Source organism: Ursus maritimus, unplaced genomic scaffold, assembly GCF_017311325.1.
Source record: "Ursus maritimus isolate PB19 unplaced genomic scaffold, ASM1731132v1 scaffold_3, whole genome shotgun sequence".
In the NCBI taxonomy this organism is placed as follows: Eukaryota; Metazoa; Chordata; class Mammalia; order Carnivora; family Ursidae; genus Ursus; species Ursus maritimus.
Window position 1 is genome coordinate 35,636,601 of NW_024425563.1, and position 22,375 is coordinate 35,658,975.

The following is a 22,375-nucleotide window of genomic DNA, read 5'->3' on the forward strand; positions in this document are numbered from 1 at the left end:
CGGTGGCCAAGACAGTTGAGGGCATGCATAGCACCTTCCTCTCCCTCATACCACCTCTGGGCCATGCCCAGTTCTTACAGAATCCATCTCCAAGTCGTGCCTAGGATTCACCCACTTCTCTCTATCGTCATGGCTCCTACCCAAGTTCAGACCACAATCATGATGTGGATGAGATCCACAGCAGCACTCTAGCTGGTGTTCTGACCTCCCATCTTAACCCTCTGTGATCCTTTCTCAACAGAACAACCAGGACCTCTATTTCTCCGGTCTAATCTCTGTCTGTGACCCTCAACCTACCTTACACTCTAGTTTTCAGGCATATTGTTTTTCACTTCCTAGAAAGCTCCATATGTGTTCATCCCCCCCCCCTCATTTTCCCTACTTCTCCTGCTTTCTAGATCTACATGTTCCTTCCTCTGCCAGTAGTTTTCTCAAGTTCACCTTCCTAGGCTTGAACAACACTTCTTTAGAATGTCTTCCCTGACCTTTCCTGTCTGAAATGCATATTCTACTGTGTTCCGGCATAGCATTTCTTACATCTATCAGGCACATATCACTCTGTTTGTTTATTTTTGTCGCAACCAAACCCAACCCCATCTCAGGCTTCTAAGCACAATGCCTGGCATATAGAAATTACTGCTTGCTCAATCTTTTATAGAATGAATATGTGATACAAAGTTAACATAGCAAAGGAATGCCCCAGCCCAGGATACACAGTGGATCCTAGCATTCTCTCACTGAGCCTGTACGTGCCCTTACCATCTTCAGTACAGCTTTACCAACATTTCAGATTCTACATGGATAGGTCTGAGATACAATGCAAGATTTTACCATTTTCTTGGACATCTAAATAATTATGGAACATGATTTTAATAAGCCTTAACACAAAATCTAGTTAGCTGATTTGAGTAATTACATACACTATTTATAAAAACTTGCATTGGATACGCATATTTAATGCTTTGTTGTTTAGAAATGATCCACCATTTTGAAACACGGGATGATCTTCTCCTTCATCTCCTTCTCTTTCTCTTACTCATACTGTACTCCAGCAACACCAAACTCACTGAATTACCAAAATCAAATGCTTTGTCATATGTCTTTGCTCATCTTTCATTTGCTTTGTAAATGTCATCACCTCCAAGAAGACTTTCCCAAAAGAAGTTAATAATATCCATCTTGCAGAATCCACAGCGCATTGTTTATACCTATATTAGTGTATTTCATGAAGCCTGTTTTATGGTTATTTAGATACTTACTATCCCTTTTACACCACCTCCTCCACTACCCTTTCCCTTCCATCCACCTCTACTCATCACCTATATCTTAATCTTAAAATCAAGATTGTGTCTTTTTAATAGTGTAAGTACTCACACACCCTGTCCGTGCTCTTAGATGTTTCAGTGGATACTTATTTATTTGTGTATTGAATTTCGTTCCTAAAAACTCCTAAAGAACAGATTAAAATAGTAGCACTGAATAAACAGATCTATATGCTGACAGAGATAAAATACTGAAGCTAATATTATTGCTTTTTAATAACATTACAGGTTGAGAGTTTTCCTTTACACACAAATGTGTGAACTCTATCTTTCGGAAAGCAGTTGGCAATTCATATTTACTCTAAATGTCATCCATTGAAAAATATCCACTGTGAAGCAATCACAAGACAGTCAACATATTGTAGTTCTTAGATGATGCTACAGGTGATGTCAGGTGACGGGTGGTATTAGATGACAGGTGATGTCAAAGCCTACATTTCATTCAGGTGAGAAAGCTTTATCAGAAAAAAAATTAAGAAGAGGCAAAAAGATACCTGGAGCCACCATTCCTTCTACATTTCCAAAGATAACTGTCAAATAAAGAGCCCCAAATAGGATTCCATTTCTCATCCTTAGTCATGGTGAATGGACCAACATGGAGCCTCTCCATAATTCCACCCTGCTGTCCTTCTGGATCTTTCACTCAAGTGCTATGACTTTCCACCTCTAAGAGTAAATCAGTTCAGTACCCAGGCATGACTGAAGTACAAAGAAGCAATAAAAGTCATTTTTTTCATATCTACTTGTTCATCCAAATATTTGGGCCTCTATAAAATAATTATCTTAGGAAAATGTAGACTTAATTTTATTGATGCTGCCATTATTCAAAGCATATTTGGTACTCATATTTGGCCTGTGACATGCTCCTTCAAATCTCCCAATGAAGGGAAGACTTTGTCATTGAACTTTTGGTTTTGGAAATGAACCAGAAGTAAATCAGAGCTGAGGCCTGTGTGTGAATAAGGTAACATGGCCAGAAATAGAAAGAACAACCACTTGGTGAACTAATTCTCAAATTGTATGAGAGCTTGTGGTCTCACATTTTACAGATGAAGACACTAAGGCTTGGAGAAGTCAAATTACTTGGAGAAGTGGTTACACAGTTTAATAAATGAATTGACAAGTGACTTCAAAGTAACAAAAAAGTTTTTTTCTGCAACTTATAAGTCAAAATACCTGGTTATTCCACTATGTAATGTACTATTTTTTGACTAAAGAAATTATGAAATAACATTGAATAATGAGATAGCATAATAACAAAATGACCCATACCTTACCTGCCCTCAGTAAAACTACTTTTCACTTTTGCATGTCATCTTCCACATGCATACATTTAACAAACCTAGAATAGGGCATACATACCATTTTGTTTTCCAGTTTTTTGTTTAACATTTAAGTATTTCATGGATATTTTAACAACCAAATAACATTCCATCCCATAGACTTGCCATCACTTATTCAAAATCTATCCATTTAATAATGTTGGACCTATCAATGGTTTCCAACACCTTACCATTATTGATAACACTATACTGTGATAAGCAAAATAAGTCATTCTTACCTATCCTTTGAACCTATGGTTCCAACCCAGAAATTAATTTTCAAATATTAATTTTTAGATCATAATTCAGCAGACACAGATATGTACACAAATACATTTTTAAAGTGTCTGTCATCCTGTTCCTCTAAAGAAGCCATGTTTTCCAAACTGAAGGACAATTAAGGTTACTATATAGTACTGCTCTAAAAATGCTAGGGGTCTAGGATTATAAAAGACTGTGAATTTTAGTTGTAGAAAGGAAGGTTTCTTTTCTTTTCTTTTCTTTTCTTTTAAGATTTTATTTATTTATTTGACACAGAGAGAGAGCACAAGCAGGGGGAGCTGCAGGCAGAGGGAGAGGAAAAAGCAGGCTCCCCACTGAGCAGGGAGCCTGACAAATGCAGGCTCCGCTCACTTGCAGGGCTCAATCCAGGGGTCCAGGGATCATGATGTGAGCTGAAGGCCAACACTTAACCAACTGAGCCACCCAGGAAGGTTTCTATCCAGGGAAAGATGACAAATCTCTCACTAGAGAAAAGGCCCAGAGTCACTCTGCACTTTGATGACAAGCAGTCTATAAATGTGAAAAGAAAAATCATCATATGTTCTTGAATATTCATTTTCAAAATTATTCTTATGGTTTTCATAATTGAAAGTAAGGATTACTTGTCTAATGATCCCTGCATTTATTATTATTATTAGTGGTCAATAATAATGATAGCTATCAAGAAATATTAATTTAATCAATGTTAAAATAATAAGCACCAAACCACATAGTGAAGTGTTTCTTTCCTCAGTGCTATTGCTACATGACAGAAGTTTATGAAAACACAGCTCAGAAAGGCTGTGTGATATAGTGAAAAGAATACTGAACAAGAAGTCAAAGAGATAAGGATCCTAGTTCTGGCTACACAGCAAACAGGTTATGGGGCACTGGGCAAATCACTTACAAGTTAACCTGGGTCTCATTTTCTCAATCTGTAAAGGAAAATACAAATGAATAGAACTATGGTCTACCTAACACATCTATTCCACTGACAGGCACTTCGAACAAGAATTCCTCTTTGATGAAGGATGAGCAAGGTAAAGTAAGGCCTTGGCAAACAGGTTACCCAGAAGTAGAGCCAGCCTTGAAAAAAGACAGAGTAGGTCCTTGATAGATGACATGATTTAAGGAAAGCCAGCAGGAAACACCCAAAAACCAAAATGCCTATGTGCTATACACTCTTTAGTATTTTTGTGATATCCGCAATTCTACTGATAATGGTATCTCTTCTAGGTCTTGAAGGCTTCTTCTATTGAATGTTAATATGACTTGGAGTCTGCACCTTAAACTAAAAATGAGAACCTCCAAATGGAACTCCAAATGGGGATTAGACTTTTGAGTTTGGGAGTAGGTAGATGATGATGGATAAAATTTCCTGGGGAGAGGACAAGGGTGATCAGTAACCCCCAATACATAGACAGTTAAACTGTGTGACTGGGGTTTGGCCCTGCTTACAACAATGTTTAATTTGGGGGGCACCTGGGTAGCGCAGTTGGTTGGGCATCCAACTTGGTTTCGGCTCAGGCCGTGATCTCAGTATGGTGGGATCCAGCCCCAGGCCAGACTCTGCGCTCAGTGTGGAGTCTGCTTGGGATTCTCTCTCCCTCTCCCTCTGCCCCTCCCACTTATGCTCTCTCTCTCTAAAATAAATAAATAAGTCTTAAAAAAACAACAGCAATGTTTAATTTTGCCTTACAGTCCATTAAATTAATTGTGTCAACCTAATAGCAGCAGTCTTAAAAGTAGAAAACTTGTCTTTTTATTTTGCGTTATTCTTAAATACCCAAGATGAAGCTTATAACACAATAAGCACTCAATACATATTTGTAGGTTGACTTAAGGACTCTATCCACAAAATAACCCAAATGGTTTAAATGACAAAATAAAGGATTGATAGGAAAAAATATAATTTACTTTGGTAGCCTGAGAAAAACCAAATAGAATCTAAATATAATTCAAATTAGTAGCATTACCATAAAAATATAAAATCAAAGCAAGGGAAGAGCACTGCATGATTTTATACTATGATGGCTGTTGCAAATTTGTTTGTATATTTTATTTTTCTATATAATATTGGCATAAAATGGTTGCTATAGTGGTTTTTTTAAGTGAGTGGCAGCCCTCCTACTTCAAAGAAGAGGTTCCCCTCACAACTTGGGCTTGATAAGAGAGCCTACAACTCATTGTACTCAAATGACAGGACTCCAAAAATAGAAGGGGACACCTGGGTGGTGCAGTCAGTTGGGCATCTGACTTTTGGTTTCAGCTCAGGTCGTGATCTTAGGATCGTGACATCGAATCCCATGTGGGGTTCTGGGCTCCGCCAGAGTCTGCTTAAATTCTCTCTCTCTCTCCCTCTCCCTCTACCCCTCCTCCTGCTCACCCTCTCCCTCATCCCTGCTCTCTCTCTCTCAAATAAATAAATAAAATCTTTTAAAAAATAAAAATAAAAATAAATAAAAGAAGGCAGAAAGGAAGAAAGGGAGGAAAGAAATTATTCTATTTAAGGAAATCCATAGTTATTTTAAAGACCTTCTACTACAATTGAGAATTGTTTGGATAAAATGAATTTTCATTTATGTTTTTATTTTTAACAAAAGCAAGAAAAGAAAGATGCATACTTGATCCAATTAGGAGCCTACTGCATTGGTTTTATTTAGGAAGAGAGGCTTATTGTTTTGTTAAGGGAGCACCATGGGGGAGGGGCTGAGGATAGTTGGATTGTTTTCCTCCTACCTCTTTGCTGTTCCTTTCCCATCTTAACCGGTTTCTCTTGCTCTTCTGATGCCTTAATGTTCATTCATTCTTCAAGTCTCAGATGTTGACCTTCTCCTCATACCCTTTTTTAGAGAATCCCTCTGTTCCCACTCCATCCTCCATCAGTGTGGCCCCAGGGCTTCCATTATCAGCAGACAACTCCCATATGGCTGGCCCTGACTTTTCACATTCCAATTCAAGACCGACTAGCACTTATAAATGATGCCATGTGAATGGCTGTCACCTCATGTTCATTTGCTAAAATTAAACTTATCTTCCTGTCAAAACTGAATGCCTTGTCTGATTTCTCTTTGTGTGTGTGTATGTGTGTGTGTGTGCATGCATCTGTGAGTGTATGTGTGTGTGTGCCAGCCAAGCTTGAATTTGTTCTATTCCCATAACCAGGCAATAATGTTGACTTACCTTGGTTTTTTTCTCATCACAGTTCTTTCTACTGACTGTTCTGTCACTCTAGTACTCATGCCTGGACTCATTTTTCATAAATTCAAATATTTTAGAATTGTAAGTCTCTGGCTTTCATCAGCCTGTCAAGGAGAAAAAAATGGGAGTGGGGTATGAACTAAATCAGGGCTTTTCACCTACGTTAATTAGACCCCTAGGCTCCACAGAGCTGCCTTGGCAGCTGCCAAATCAAACAATAAAAGACCAGTAGAGTGTGGCTCCAGCCCCCAGGCCCACTTTTCCCACAGTAGCTCCACCATTATCTGTTTCATATGTGACTTTCAAGTATGATCTCATCTGAAAAAAAAACTTGTAACATTCCCTTTGAAGAGGGAAACTGCCCAGAGCAGGCCCAGGCCGGGAGGCCCCAGAAGATGGAACATTACTAACAATAAGCTAGAGATAACCAGAAGCCCAACTGGGAGCAAGAGATAACAGCCGTTTCTGCTTCTGTAAATAGGCTTCCTGCCACAGACTCCCTGCCCTACTGTTCCCGCCTAAAGCAGCCCCTACTTCCCCCAGTTCAAACCCACCTCCCAGCAGTCAGCATAGCCCTTGGAGCCTGACTGCCTGCAGTCCCCTATAAAAGCCCTGTAACCCTGTTGCGGGGCCCAGAATTTGGAGCAGGAGCTCATCTGGGTCCACTGGCGTAAAATAAATCCGAGTTCTCCTACTTCTCCGAGTGTCACTTGGTCTCTCGCTGGTCTGATTCTTATTTTTCCGCAACACTTTAAGAAAAGTAAGTTTGAAAACCACTGTTAGGTGACTTTTCAAGATCCTCGACTCTAAAATTCAGATCCTATGGAATCTGGTAATGTAATTATTAAGATAGGATGAGAGAAATTCCTCGTTTAGGCTTCTACTTCTATGCATCTTTAGATCAATTCTGGCTCTGGTAACCTGAAGAATTTGAATGAATTTAGGGTAAAAATACAGGAATTATTGTGAGTTTCTCAACAGTCAGCAAGATAACGTAGTAAGCCTCTGTGAGTCCACAGCATGTGATAAAGTAGGGGAACATCCCAAAGACCACACTTTCCAAAGTCCTTAGGAGCCCAGCCTTCTTCCCAAACTGAAGCACATCATTATGATATGCTTTCCAGCCCACCTGTACTTCATCTGCGTACAGAAAGAGGGAGTTTCGGAGCCCCATGTCCATAGAGATTTGATCTTTTTGGCTTTTTCTTTCTGTTGCATGCCCCTTTGCAACAGTAAATAAATAAACAAATAGCATTTAACAAGTGTTGCCCTGGAGCGTGAAACCGGCTGGTTTGGCCGTCAAGGTGCACGAGGTGAACTGCAGTAAGTGGGTTCTGTGATTGGGGTCTAGAAAGCAGCTGCTGAGCAAACCGTGCGGGGCGGGAGGGGGGAGTGCTGCCGCAGAGCCACGTTTCACACACAAGGCAGCGCAGACTTCATCCAGGCTTCAAGCCTTGGCGATTCGTTTTTCTCTTCAAGTCTGCTCACCAGTCTGACATTTGTGCACCTGATTAACTCTGAGTATGAGAATTCACCTCTCCAGACTTATTCTTATCTCTACAGAAAGGCTTTAGGCCCAATGGCTCGGACCTGGTTTGAGCACTGAACATGTGGCTAGTCTGAAATGAGATGCCTGTAAGTATTGCAAAATACACGCAGGATTTTGAAGACCTAGTGAGAAAAAATATGCAAAATGTCTTCTTAATACTTTTGTATTGATTATATGTTGACTTACATTTTGGATATTATTTGGATATGTTGGTTCAAACAAAATATTTTTATTAAAATTAGTTTTACTTGTTTCTTTTACTTTTGTATTTTGGCTACTGGAAAATTTTAAATTACATATGTGGCTCATGTTAAATATCTATGCAAAGCCTGGTTTAGACTCTAAAGGCACTGCAATATCCTGAGAGGGCGTTAGACCTAGAGGCAAAAAAAATCTAAATCGAGTTTCTGATTTTACTGCTTCTTGAGGTAAGTCACTTAAGCACAAATCCCAGCTTTTCCATTGACACTGGGTGAGTTAATTAGATCTCTCTGTGCCCCAAGTTTTTTCATCAGTAAAATGAATCATGCAACCTACCTTATGAGGTTTTATGAAAATCAAATAAGTTTAATGAATGCAAAGAACAACTGTCACATTAAAGGACCATGTAACTATTAATTATCCGTATCTCTAAACTTATTTCTTTATTACACTAAAAGAAGGATAGATACTTCATAGGATGAAGTTAGAATATACTCTAATAATGTATTTAAAATTAATTTATAAAAAATAAATAAAATTCATTTAAAAATCATAAAAACTAGGTAAATACTAGTAACTGTTCAGTTCTATAAGTCGTTAAAACTCTGCAACCCTGCTGGTCATTACAAAGTTTCAGTTCTCCAGGTTAAATATGAGTCCAGCATTCATACTCCTTCATCCTAAAGTGTTAGTAGGTTGGTCTAATGTACATATATATATCTTTTTATCCTATTACAGACTATGCTGAGAACGACTTTTTAGTAAAACATCAGAAGAGTGTAGGATTGATGCCAACCTTATTCTCAAAGTCATGTTTATACACATGTACTGGGGCATTTAATTTGCTTTCTCAGTAATTTTGATATTGCATAGTTTTTAAGTTGACTTGGGGCTTTCCAGAACATATTGTATGTTAGAAGTATTTGAACATATTGTAAGAAAATATTTCAGCCATAATATATGGTATAACTCCTAAAGGTAAGGAAAAGATTGTTCTTTAATTTCTTTTCAAAATACCATGCATACTTGGAGATTTATTGGAATACCTGATGTAAAAGAAAAAGTAATTCTTACGATAATTTTTTCAATGGAAACATTTATTCATTTATTTCACTAATAGTTACTAAGTGGCTATTACTTGCCAGGCACTATTCTAGGTACCAGGGACATAAAGATAATCAACATAGACAGAAATCTTGCCTTCATGAGGCTATGCAGTATCAAAATTATTAAGAGAGCAAGTTAAATAATCAAACATATGCATATATAACCAAGTTAGATGGTTATGCTGGCAGGCATCAATCCAGAGCTTTTTTGACTTTTTACTAAAACACCATTTTGAACCTAGTCCGTGAATAGGATCAAAAATTCAGTTCATCTCTTTACTGTCAGTGTATATATGATCTTCTGTAGTAATAAGACTCATCATGAAACCCCAGCAAGAATCTCACCTATTCAATGCCAGATGGCACAAAAACAAACCATTTATAGAGTGGATTACAAGTAGGCTATATGCAAAAATGTTGTCTCCACATGATTCCCAGTCTTGCAACGAAGTGCCAAGGATTTATGTGCTTAATTCCCATTAGAATTTATGAGGATTAAAAGTGCATGAATGAAAAAAAATATATATTCTTAACTGAGAAGTGAAAATCTTGAAGACCCCACCAAGATAAAAATTCAAGTTTTGCATGCATTTTTGATAAGAGCCTTTCAAAGTTAAATTTTAGAAATGTCGAGGTTGTAAATAGGGAGCGGATTAAGGATGTGCTGACTTGGCTTAACAGAGGCTGAATTTTGGAAAGGCTGCATGGTGCAGTGGAAACTCAATGGGCGAGGTGTCCACAGACCAATTGGGCTTTGGTCCGTAGCTCAAGAACTTAAAACTTTCTGGGTGCAGAAGGACCAATGTAGGTGAAATATAATATAATGCTATAATGCTATAATGTTTTATATAATGCTAAGCAGTAAATACTCCTGGACCTGCATACAAGATATATTTGAACAAGTAAATATCTAACTGATAGAGAATTTTAAAGTTTATATGATAGAGTTGTTGTTTTTAATTAACTGATAAGTTTCACTAGGAAAGAAACCCAAGAAACCCATGATGCCCACAGAAGAAACCTGCTAGTAAAAAACCTGGAGCTTAAAAAGAGCTGTGGTTGTCAAGGAATTTAATAAAAGCAGAATAAAATGACCACAGTCCTAGACCTGCATGACACAACCCCAGAGTGACGACAGGAGATGCTATAGTAACACTGCCAGAAATTTCTGCACCAAGAATTATCACAGGATGACACATTATTTACTTGGGGGCTTATCACTGGTATTTATCCCTCCAGTTTACCCAGACAACTGCTTGCCCGAACAATTGCTTTTAGCAACTAGTTCTGAAAATATTAGAATCATACCTCTATTCTACAGTTTTAATTGGGATTAAGTGATACGACACCCATAGCCAAAAAGCATTTCAAATATTGGAACTCTTGGCATTGGGCCACTTCCACATCGACCTCTTAAGCCTGTTCACCTGCCCATCTCTATGCAGCACAGTGACATTCCAAGAGATGATGGGTAACAGCGAAGTACAGACTATAGAGTTTGTAGATGTAAGACATTTTGTATTTTGAAGTTTTATAAACAAGGCTCACATTGGCCATAATGCATGCATACCACAGTATTCCTGATACCCCATGGAAATGATTAATGATCCCTTAACAATAGCCATGCCAGAAAACAACCGCTATAAGTCACAGACCAACTGCCAATACAGAACGCCGTAATTCTAGATTGGATAAAGGGGAAAGGCAATCCCGACCAAGTTCTTCTATGCAGTGAAAGTGTATACACCCAGCCCCAGTCATTACCACCTTCTGAGAATGAGCTACCACCTTGTTTCAAGTTGTTGGAAGCATTGTTCTATGCTCCTCTTATTTCAGAGATTACAAACTCTGTCATCAGGTTTGGGCTTTACTCAAGCTAAGAGGACTTCAAGAGTGATTTGGCTGGTATCTTTTCAATTATATTCAATTAGTAAGATGAATCAGCCCTATTTTATATAAGAACCTCTTATATTCACCTCTTATTTATGCCTGGTAGGTATCTTCAAGACAAAGAAAAAGCAAGAAAGATAATCCTGATTTTTGCCTAAGAGTCACATCATCCTTGTGAAGTCTTTTTCCAAATCCCTAAATGGCCAGTTTCTATTTCAACCCTTTTCCTGTTTGTCTTATAGATAATTATGAATTACCCACAGGCAAAACTAGAGGGTATTCATCATTTAAAATTTTCTTCTTATAGTACTGAGCATTTTACTTCTGTATTGGTAAATCAGTTTTGATTTTGTTTTTGGAATTCATCACCCTTTTGGCTATTAAAAAACTAATTAATATAAGTCCTAAGCCAAATAAAAGCTGCAGATGTTTCGTAACATATTTGAGCACCAGGTTAGGGGCTCAAAGCATAAAATATCTGCTCTTGGTTTATAATCTGCATGACAGACCTTAAGTTACTAGAAAATGGTTTGAAGTTACTGAATAGTAAGGCAAATAAGGAATCATGTAAATGCTAATGTAATAAAGCTAAGAAGAAAACGACATGCCCCCAAATCCAGAGTAAACCCTTGGCCAGGAAAACTTTCTGTCAATAATACAAATAATTTTCCCAACCTTATTAAATTAAGAAAAACATAGAGTTCAGTCAGAGCCTGTGTCATTGTTTTTTACTTCTTTTTATATCCTTCTCGCAGTTCCCAACACAGCACTCTTTATGTAGTAAGTTCATAATCTCACATTCAACAAAAATGGGCATAGTGTCCTCTGTGTGCCAGGTTCTGTCTGGGCATCAGAGAAGAACAAAGCAGAATAAGACAATGTCTGTATTCCCACAGGGCTCATATTCCAGTTGAGACTACAGCTTGCTGAATGAAATAACGTTGCCCCAGGACTTACTCTTAAATCCTTTTTAATGTAAAATCAGGCAGATAATATCACACTTTTATTTTTACCAAATGTCAACCAAATTAAAGTAGTAACCATATTTACGAGATATGGGAAAAGAAAATTATAAAGTTTTAAGAGATTAGGAGAAATGAAAGTAGAAGGGCTAACCAGAAAATCAGAATGCAGGACTGACAGGTAATAGGGGAAGCTCTTAAATTAGAGTCTAAGTTAACATTCTTTACTTTCAGCCATGTTTTAATTATGCCCATTTGTCAAAAAGCTAAACACCACAAAAGCTTAAATAACCATAATCTGCTCATATTATCATATAACTGGTGTTTAAAATATGGCCCTAATGCACTGTAAGATTGAGGTAACCCCTGAATAATCAAAGAAAAAATGCCTTATATGTTCTGAGTTTTAAAAATTATGTTGCATTTTTATTCCATGAAAATTTACAATCCACGTAAAATACGTATGACTCTCCATTAACCTGAATATTAAATTAAACTTCCCATTCCTTAATTATTTTACCAACGCTTACTTTGCCTTCCCACCTCTTCCCTATGCATATACACATGTAATCACACACACAAACACACACACACACCACCCACTCTCAAGCCACACCCACATGGGTCACTGCTTTTTTTCATGATTAAGACTGACTCCATTTAAAAAAAAAAAAAGGTAAAGGGGAATGAGATAATTTCGAATATTTTTATAGACCAAGGCTTTTGAAAAAAGCCCTAAAATTTTACCAGACATTAATAGGGAAACTTGCCTTTGCTGTCTTCATTCACAGGATCACATTTAAATAATGTGTAACAGAAGAAGAGTTTTAAAGACTTCTAGAAGAAGAAGGCATGCTATACTGACTTAAATAACTACCACTTTGTTCTTAGAACATCAAGGGAATCCATTAAAACCTTTGTCATCAAGACAGTGCTGTCATTAATAGCAAAATAGTTTCTTACCCTGACTATAAAACTTTACACCTGTGCCCCTCACTTATTAATCCCTGTCTGACTTGCTTTTCTCAAATTGTTCTCTCAAAGATTGCTAATTTCCTCATCACCAGATCCAATGGTATCATCTCATCCCTCTTCCTTTTAAACTTTCCAGATACAGCTTACACTTGATGACCACTGTCTCCTTGAAATTCTCTCCTTCCTCAGAGTCTGTGACTCTGGTTGCCCTCCTTCATTTCAGTTTGTTCTATTTCTGGTTCTTCCATGTTCCTTCTTATTTCTTAAATGCAGACATTCCCTTCCTTTTTCAGTTTGCCCAGAGGGAGCGGAATGGGTATGGTTTTTTAAAATTTATTTAACCTCAACCTCCTTCTCTCAACAATCTCTCCCTTGGCAATGTCACCCAACACTTATCTTAGTTCTACCGTCATCTACAGGTACTTCCTGAATTTGGGCTCTTCACTTCCAACAGCATATACATTAACTGGAATGTTCCACCAGCATTTCACATTCAATATGTCTAAAATTAACTCAGAATCTTATTTACCAAACCAACCCTCTCTTTTTTAACTCTTGCTGCCCCAGTAATGGTGTCTCCTGCCTCTCAGTTACTCAGGCTCCAAACCTTAGAGTCAATTCTTACTCTTCAATCTCCCTTGCTTCCCTTATTTAATCACTTGATTAAAATACATACATATATATATATATATATGTACATATATATACATATATATATGTGCATATATATCTGGTTGTTAAGAGGAGTATATATGGCTTCTACTTCTATATATATGGCTTCTACTTCCTCTTAACAACCAGATCCATCCCATTGTTTCTGTTTATCCCACACCCTCTGCTTCTACCCATTTAGATTTTCCCTANACTGATGCAGCTGCCAGCACACCAGTCCTATCCCTTGATTTTTCATTTCTTGCAAGATCTAGCACAATGACTCCTACAGAGTAGAACCTCAACAAATATTTGTTAAATGAATTCAATAAAGGAACAAGTTTTCAGAGAGAAGGAAATTGTCAACATAAAGGTCAGAGACAGTAAATCACTAAATTTTTGAAAGCCTAGATCTTAAATTGAGAGAGAAGTTCTTAGAGATGCTAGCCTTAAAATTAAAATGAATTATATTAACACTTTGAAAACTGTTTTGTGACAGAGTAGAGAGAAAAATCTAACAAATGAACATTTTAGCATTTTGGAAAGAAACATGCCAGATTCTTAATCTTTTTAAAAATCATTAAAATTCTGAAGAAATCTCACTGTTCGAGGTGTTCACAATTATGGTGATTCCTAACTCCCAAGGCACAATTTTTTAAATCCAGTGGCAGTTTTTGGGTCTATGGTATTCTCTCACTGTGTTGTTACTCAAGCAGGTGGAGCACAAAGCCCTAGAAACTCTCAGTTACTTAGATGTCACTGTGAAAAAGGTTACTTTTTGCCACAGACTAGCAAGTGAAAACCATTATCAAAAATAAATACTTAGGGGCGCCTGGGTGGCTCAGTCAGTTAAATGTCTGCCTTGGGCTCAGGTCATGATCTCAGGGTCCTGGGATCAAGCTCCCTGTTCAGCAGGGAGTCTGCTTCTTCTCCCTCACTCTCTGTTCTCACCACTCCCAATCCCCACCCCCACCACCACGCCGCTCATGCAGGCACACTCTCTCTGTCTCTCTCAAATAAATAAAATCTTTTAAAAAATAAAAATAAATGCATAATCTCTCTTTCTGTAAGTCACTTGTTCCAGGTTAGTGAATTTTTAAAATAAGTTCTTAGAAAATGTTTCCATGTTAGTCCCTGATGGGAGCTTTCTTATCAAAATAACTTTCAGAACATTTATAAGAAGTCTCTTTTTCATACATAGTTTTAGATATTGTTAAGAATTGAGAATACCAGTGGTATGTGTTTTTTGAGTTTTAAAGAAAAGCTTGAAGTGGGAGAGACCGCACTTTAAAGGAATGATTAAAAAATCTTTTCTTAGAACGTTTCATCCTAGCCTATCTTTCACTGCATTTGCCAAGGATTGTTTATTTCCTGACACACATTTTTACATAAACAATGCATAGAACAAAAATACTGCATTTGCCCATCATGAGATGTGCTTCACTTGGCAAATCTGATGCATCTGTCTGATTAATTTTGAAAAGAAGATAATTGCTGCTTTAAATAAATTTGTATATATTTATTATAAGAACCAAATTAAGCAAATTACATGGATCTTCCTAATCCACTGATCAATAGAGTTAATGTAATACACAAAGAACTTGAAAACCTTTAGACTCCTTCAAACCCAGGGTGTATAGAATTTTGCTGTTGCTTGCTTTGTCCCTTTACTCCTAACCCTATGATCAATTTTCTAGGTGTGGTGATATAAGGAATCAAAAAGAAATTAGTTAAGATCAAATAAGGTTATAATCTGGCCCATTTGAAGCAAGACCTTTCCATTAACTTATGGATGATATGAAATTTTTGTCAGCTATTAAATATATTTTTTAAAATTCCTGTTGATTAAAGTTGCAGACTTCAATGTTTTCTCCAGTAGAGTTAATGAACTGAATGGAAAATATCTCATTAATTTCTTGAGCCCCTTTGTGAGGCAAGAAAATGACATTCTCATCTAATAGCTGGAAAAACTGAAGAACTAGTGAATGTAACTGCACTCAATTGCAAAGGAAAATAATACCTCTAATACAATACCCAAGGATGTAGATATGAAAGAATATTGCAGACACACACATTCCCTCTTTTATTTTTAAGAAATCAATACCTGCATCTTAAAGTATGAGAATGTTAAACCCTTGGATCTTGGCCCTATACCTTTTGGCAGAGTAAATTATTGCCTCACAGCCTGGCAGTGCAGTCACCCTTTTAATTTACTTTTAAATAGCTTCTCCCTAATCCATACAACCTAAGATCTGGCCAATCATGAATCTTCAGTAAATTTATTTAAATCTCTTATTCTATAGATAACTGTAAAATTTCTGGAAATAATAACTCTTTGCAAAGTACATTGAGACCCTAATTGGGAAGTAAAACAGAACAAATTGAATTGATTTGTAGTTTCACAAAAATGAACTTGACATTTCACTTAGCATTTGCAAACCATCATACAGTTTTGAGATCTTCTGAATTTATTTGTTTTGCAAAAAAAGTGGAATGTTTCACTTGAATGGAAATGCCCTCAAGTTACTTCCAGTATTGCTGTAGGATTGATTTTTCTAGGTTAAGGGAATGCAAAAGTTAGGTGCTTTATACGTATTCTTTTTTTTTTTTTTTAACAAATCATTATCTATCTTTTAAATGGGTTTAAGACATCCCAAAACAAATCAGGAAAAGGAACATCATTTCAGTGTTACCAACATAGGGCTTTGTGTAATGACTGTGACACCATGACAGTGAAGTATTCATTTTTAAGCTTTAAACAGAGAAAGCTTTACCTCAGTGTGTCCAATAGAAATACAATATGTAAATTAACCCATATTATCTGTATGCTGATTGGCTTGAGTTCCCCCGAATGTCACAATCTCACCACCCAGCAATGAGGTATTTTACTGCTGTCTGGAGATCAAATTATTACTGTAGAGAAGATCTTTATTTTTTCTGTTTCATTAACAGATTATTATAAAGCAATAAGCATTCAGGAGGAGAAGCAGACGTTTTACATTGGGAATTAACGAAAGCATGTCTGCTCGTTTTTTGGAGGTGGGGAGTTGTTTAAAATCTTACACCACCCCCACAAACAAAACTCTTCGGAAATGGTAAAATATTATGGAAATGCATGATTCCAGAGGCATCCCTAAGCACCCAGTTGTCAGGCTATGTGGTGTCTTGTGATATCATCGGACCTTTTGGATGGGTGTAAGTTTTATGAATTCGTTATATTCCTAGTATTTTTCTTCCGTAAAAACAGAGGGGGAGGGAAAGGAAACTCACACACACAACTGCTTTGACATTACCAATGTATTGGTCAGCCGTACTTGAAAGAAGGAAAAAGAAAGGCTGTTGCTCGGTGGGGTGGAATGCGAGGAATAGTCATTTAAATTTTTGTAATCCTGATTCTATAGTCATATTCGTTAAGGTAAAATGGATGTAAATCATTTTGCAGTTGTCCTCTGAACTTAGCTTCTCCCTACTTAACACATATTTGCGTGCATTTGAGAATAGAAGATGACTAACAAAGACAGGGCTGCCCTAACCTGCTTTCCCGCCTTCCCCATTGACAAGAATTTTCTTGACTGCGCTTTTTAAAAATATATATATATATTTAATTTCTTTTTCTTTCTTTCTTTCTTTCCCCCCCGCCCCTCCAGCTAACCTGCAGGTGCAAAGGTCAGCTGGGGAACTCATTAAAGAGGAAATCTAAAAGAAGCTTCCAATGCGTTGGACCACCCTAAAAGAGAAAGGAAGGAAATGTTCGGGGAAGGCTAGGGTTCCGGGAAGCTGAAAAGGGGGCGAGCGCCCCCGATGCCGCGGCTTCTCCTGGCGCTGCCCTAAGGGAAGAGGATGGGCCTGAGGTCCTGAAAAAGCCTTTCCAAGCCCCCACTTCAGGTGTGGGGAGGGAAAAGTTCAGAAGCAGCCAGAAGGGGACAAAACCCCAATTTTGCCAGTTCAACAGGACAGAATATTCAATAAACCCTCCCAGCTCTGGGAACGGGTCGAGGCTTCTGTTGGCTCCACAGAGGCTGAAGCAGCCCTCGCCGCCGCCCTCGTTGTCGCCGCCGCCGCCGCCGCCGCCGCCGCCGCCGCGGCCCCTGCGTTACTGGGGGAGACGGTGCCGCTGCGACAGGGGAGGACGCGGCTGGAGCTCAAGGAGGCTCCAGCGCGCAGGCGCCGCCGAGCCCTGCCTGGATGCTCAGTCAAGGCACTAAGGCAAAAAAAAAATCAGCAATTTATAGAAAGAAGAAGCTATAGTCTGTCGGGATATCCAACACCAACAGGTAGGAGGATATACTCTCGTTTAAGTTTGGGGGGAGGGGGGCGCACAGTGTGGATGAAACTGCAGGTTCACCGGCACCGAGCCCTCCCTGAGGTTTTTTGTTTTTTGTTTTTTTGACAATAAACTGCATAATGGAAGTACATTCAGACAATGCATCTTCAGTAGGGCTTATTGAGAGCTCCATTTCTGGAAAGCGTTGCAAGACTGAGGAATACCAGACTGCGAATCACCGGGAACAGTTCCCTTGCAGCACAGAAGCAATCTCTCTCCCCATCTTCGCGTATGTAATGCATGTCTCTCTCCCCCTCCCCCTCCTCCACCCCACATTATAAATCCAGGGGTGGCGGATTTCAGGTTTCGTAATGTTGCATGATGTGATCGGTATTTACCCGGGATGTACCGGTGGGGAAATTAAAATCATCGGACGCAGTTTTGCCTGGGCTTCCATCAGCATATTCCGGGCTAGTGAGAAGTGGCAAAGGAAACATGCTTCGTGGGAATAACAGAGGAAGCCGGTTTTCCTGGTGTGGTTCTCAGGCACCCAGGAGACAATGTGCATTTTGTTTTAAAATGAAGCCACTTGCGATTTGCAACAAAGATTATCAGTGTAAATAGGAAAGGTTTAATTGCCCAAGAAATACTGGTTCATGTTAAATTCATTTGAATCCAGGCAGCCAAGATTTACAAATGGAAGTGCATTATTCCTCTGGGTGTGTTTCCCTGGCCAATATTTACATTAACCGTTTTTAATAATCATGTGGGCTTAAAAGAGAAAAGATTTACCAAAAAAGGGGGGTAGGGTGGGGAGGGAAAGACAAAAGATTAAATCACAGCAAATCCTGGATAAGTTCCTATTAATTTCGAAGTCTAATGTTGAAATTGTGCTTTAAGATGAATCAACAAATACTCTTCTTATAATATGCTGCATGAATAGTGGCACTTGAGTTAAGAGACATATTTTGCAAGGGCTCTTTGGATCCATATCAGCAGCAAAGCTGCCTGTAAAACACTGACAGATACTAACAGAACTCAAATAAATGTAGGTAGGATCATCTCTGTCTCCTATCAGCAATCTTGTAGATTCCATTGTAACATTAGTGATTAATTCCTGGACTGGCATATTTTATGATTGTGGAACATTTCATTCCTTCTGTCCTAAAGGTACCCAGTCAATTTATGTTCTCCAAAATAGGGACATTTTAAAATTCATCTAGTTCAGAAAACTAAACAAGCCAATTTTCTGAAATCTCAAACAGAAATACTTACTAAAGCAAATAATATTATTCAAAATTAAAACTTTATTTGCTTCCCCGTAAATGAACAGCTTTATGTTAGCACTGCCTGACATCATTTCTTGTTAACTTAAGAACTGATAGCTCATTTTTTTTCCAGATATTCTGATGGCAAATCAAATGGAAGAAAAGAGGAAGCATGACTGCAGATCGCATCAGTTCTCTTTGTGGATTATATTTTCATTAAAATGTATGGATCTATCTTTTCCTTGTTCTTATATCTAGATCATGAGACTTGACTGAGGCTGTATCTTTATCCTCCATCCATCTATGGCGAACTATAGCCATGCAGCTGACAACATTTTGCAAAATCTCTCTCCTCTAACAGCCTTTCTGAAACTGACTTCCTTGGGTTTCATAATAGGAGTCAGCGTGGTGGGCAACCTTCTGATCTCCATTTTGCTAGTGAAAGATAAGACCTTGCACAGAGCACCTTACTACTTCCTGTTGGATCTTTGCTGTTCAGATATCCTCAGATCTGCAATTTGTTTCCCATTTGTATTCAACTCTGTCAAAAATGGCTCTACCTGGACTTATGGGACTCTGACTTGCAAAGTGATTGCCTTTCTGGGGGTTTTGTCCTGTTTCCACACTGCTTTCATGCTCTTCTGCATCAGCGTCACCAGATACTTAGCTATCGCCCATCACCGCTTCTATACAAAGAGGCTGACCTTTTGGACGTGTCTGGCTGTGATCTGCATGGTGTGGACTCTGTCTGTGGCCATGGCATTCCCCCCAGTTTTAGATGTGGGCACTTACTCATTCATTAGAGAGGAAGATCAATGTACCTTCCAACACCGCTCCTTCAGGGCTAATGATTCCTTAGGATTTATGCTGCTCCTTGCTCTCATCCTCCTAGCCACACAGCTTGTCTACCTCAAGCTGATATTTTTTGTCCACGACCGAAGGAAAATGAAGCCAGTCCAGTTTGTAGCAGCAGTCAGCCAGAACTGGACTTTTCATGGCCCTGGAGCCAGTGGCCAGGCAGCTGCCAATTGGCTAGCAGGGTTTGGAAGGGGTCCCACACCACCCACCTTGCTGGGCATCCGGCAAAATGCAAACACCACGGGCAGAAGAAGGCTCTTGGTCCTAGATGAGTTCAAAATGGAGAAAAGAATCAGCAGAATGTTCTATATAATGACTTTTCTCTTCCTAACCTTGTGGGGCCCATACCTGGTGGCCTGTTATTGGAGAGTTTTTGCAAGAGGGCCTGTAGTACCAGGGGGATTTCTAACAGCCGCTGTCTGGATGAGTTTTGCCCAAGCAGGAATCAATCCTTTTGTCTGCATTTTCTCCAACAGGGAGCTGAGGCGCTGTTTCAGCACAACCCTCCTTTACTGCAGAAAATCCAGGTTACCAAGGGAACCTTACTGTGTTATATGAAGGAGCATCTGGAAATCTTTAGCCTTGTGAAACACTAACCTTCTCTGCTAAGCAATCGTGGCCTGTAGCCATATCTTGAGAAGAAAATCAAGAATGGGATCAGCGGTTATAAGGATTTGGGCAACATTCTGCAGTCTTTGCAATAGTTCACCTATAATCCTATTTTAAATCTCAGAGTGATCCTGCTGACTGCCGGCGAAGGTTTGTAATTAAGAAAGGACTGAACCACTGCCCTAAGTTTCTTTATGTGGTTGAAAACTAGACAATGAAAGTAGCAGGTGCTAAGTATCAGTGCTAAATGCTGTGTATATCACTACTTATGAAAAAAAAAACATCAAAAAAACAATTAGCATTGGACATCTTAATAAATTAAGTTGACATGAGGTAAATGTGTTGATAAAAACTAATTTTAGAAGTTTGAAGACTTTAAAACATTTCATACTATTATCGTTTTGCAAAGACTAAAATATTTGGGGACTTAAAGTACTGTAATCCACTAAAGACGTGCCATGACTTATTGGATTATCACACTTTTAAAAATTCGCCTTGTAAGTTTTGGGGAGCATTCCAAAGCAGTATATTGGTTCCAATTAGAGTCTACTCTTTTTTTTTTTTTTTTTGGATTAATACATTACTATTTCTAAATACCACTTTCCTTACCTACTAGTGAAATTGCTAGCATTGAACTGTATTATGTGGGTTTTGTTGATTTGGTATAAAGTTTTTCCAATTCATTTATATTTTACAAATGCTAGATATTGGTCTGGGAGGCAACATTAATGGTACCAACTGGTCACAACTGAGCAGCTCTTATAATGCAGAATAAACACATGTTGCCTTAAAGGGTTATCTAGTATCTTTCATCTTATTTAGTATTGGAGCAAATAGTCAAGGGAAATTGAATTAGTAACTGGTCATGGTCATGCATCTGGAAGTGCATGGACGATCATTTAATACTCTTTTTCCTTTTTCCTCACATGGTTTGAAAATTAAGGTGCACATCACTGGGATGATGAGATTTTCTTCTGAGGTGTGCTACCCATTCTAGTGTGTTCTAAGAAGCAGGCAGTTGATGTATGTTTATATTTTAAATCAGCTGTCAAGGGGAGACCACAGCCTTAGTATGACATCCTGCACAATTTGTGAAGCATTTATTCTACTGAAGGCACAGTCTTGTTTATACTTTCTGCACATTCAGTGTATTGGTCGTTTAAATTATTTCAGTTTTAACTTGTGAAAGCTTATAATATGATTTCTGGTATTTTAGAAATACATTAGAGTCTGTGAGTCTCATTCTTTAAGATACAGATGTGTGAATTTCAATATAAAGTTGCATTTGCCAAAATTTACCTGTGTAGCCTGTTACTTTTTTTTGGATTAAATTTTACATTTTTGGCAATTAACAATTTCTTTTGACCTGGGAGGCAAGCACAAACTAGGGAAACTAGCTTTACTATGGTTTTGCTTTTTGATTTTTGTAGCTATTTTGAAACTGGAAATGCATGAATGATAGGGAGCTTAAAGCTGATAAACTGGCAAATAATATTATCCACAAAAGCATTATTTGGTAGCTTATTATAATTATCCCTCTATTTATTCTTACAAGCCAGTAATGTTTAGAGTTATATACCTGCTTAGTTGATTGGTTCAGAATTTTAATCTAAATATCACATTTTAATTTGGAGCATTGCAGAAATTTTGGATTCTAAATATATAACATCTAAGAAGAATGGTTTACAATAGCATTATGACAAAACCAGAAAAGTTATTGTTTTTGCTTTCCATTGTTTTCATTTTTTTTTTTGTTTGTTTTTGTTTTGTTTTGTTTGGTACTTGAAAAATAAGATTAGGAACAGGATTCTTTATTGCTACAGTACTTCTGTAAAGAGAATATCAATATAAATATAAATAAGGAAAAATAAATCACTGGAATGTCTCAATGATATATGCAACTATTCAGTTTTGCTCATTTAAGGACAATTCAAGC

At 38.0% G+C, this 22,375-nt stretch overlaps 1 protein-coding gene across 1 annotated transcript; it reads left to right on the plus strand.

The window, feature by feature from the left end:
* Nucleotides 1-19,275: 19,275 nt before the first annotated feature.
* Nucleotides 19,276-21,728, plus strand: GPR85 (G protein-coupled receptor 85). Its single transcript, XM_008686521.2, has one exon. It carries the CDS (start codon nt 19,276-19,278, stop codon nt 20,386-20,388), a length of 1,113 nt encoding a protein of 370 aa, XP_008684743.1. The 3' UTR covers nt 20,389-21,728.
* The last annotated feature ends 647 nt before the right edge of the window (nt 21,729-22,375 follow it).

Excerpts from the sequence above, each read along its gene's own strand:
- GPR85 (XM_008686521.2), top strand. The coding sequence starts at position 19,276 with ATGGCGAACTATAGCCATGCAGCTGACAACATTTTGCAAAATCTCTCT.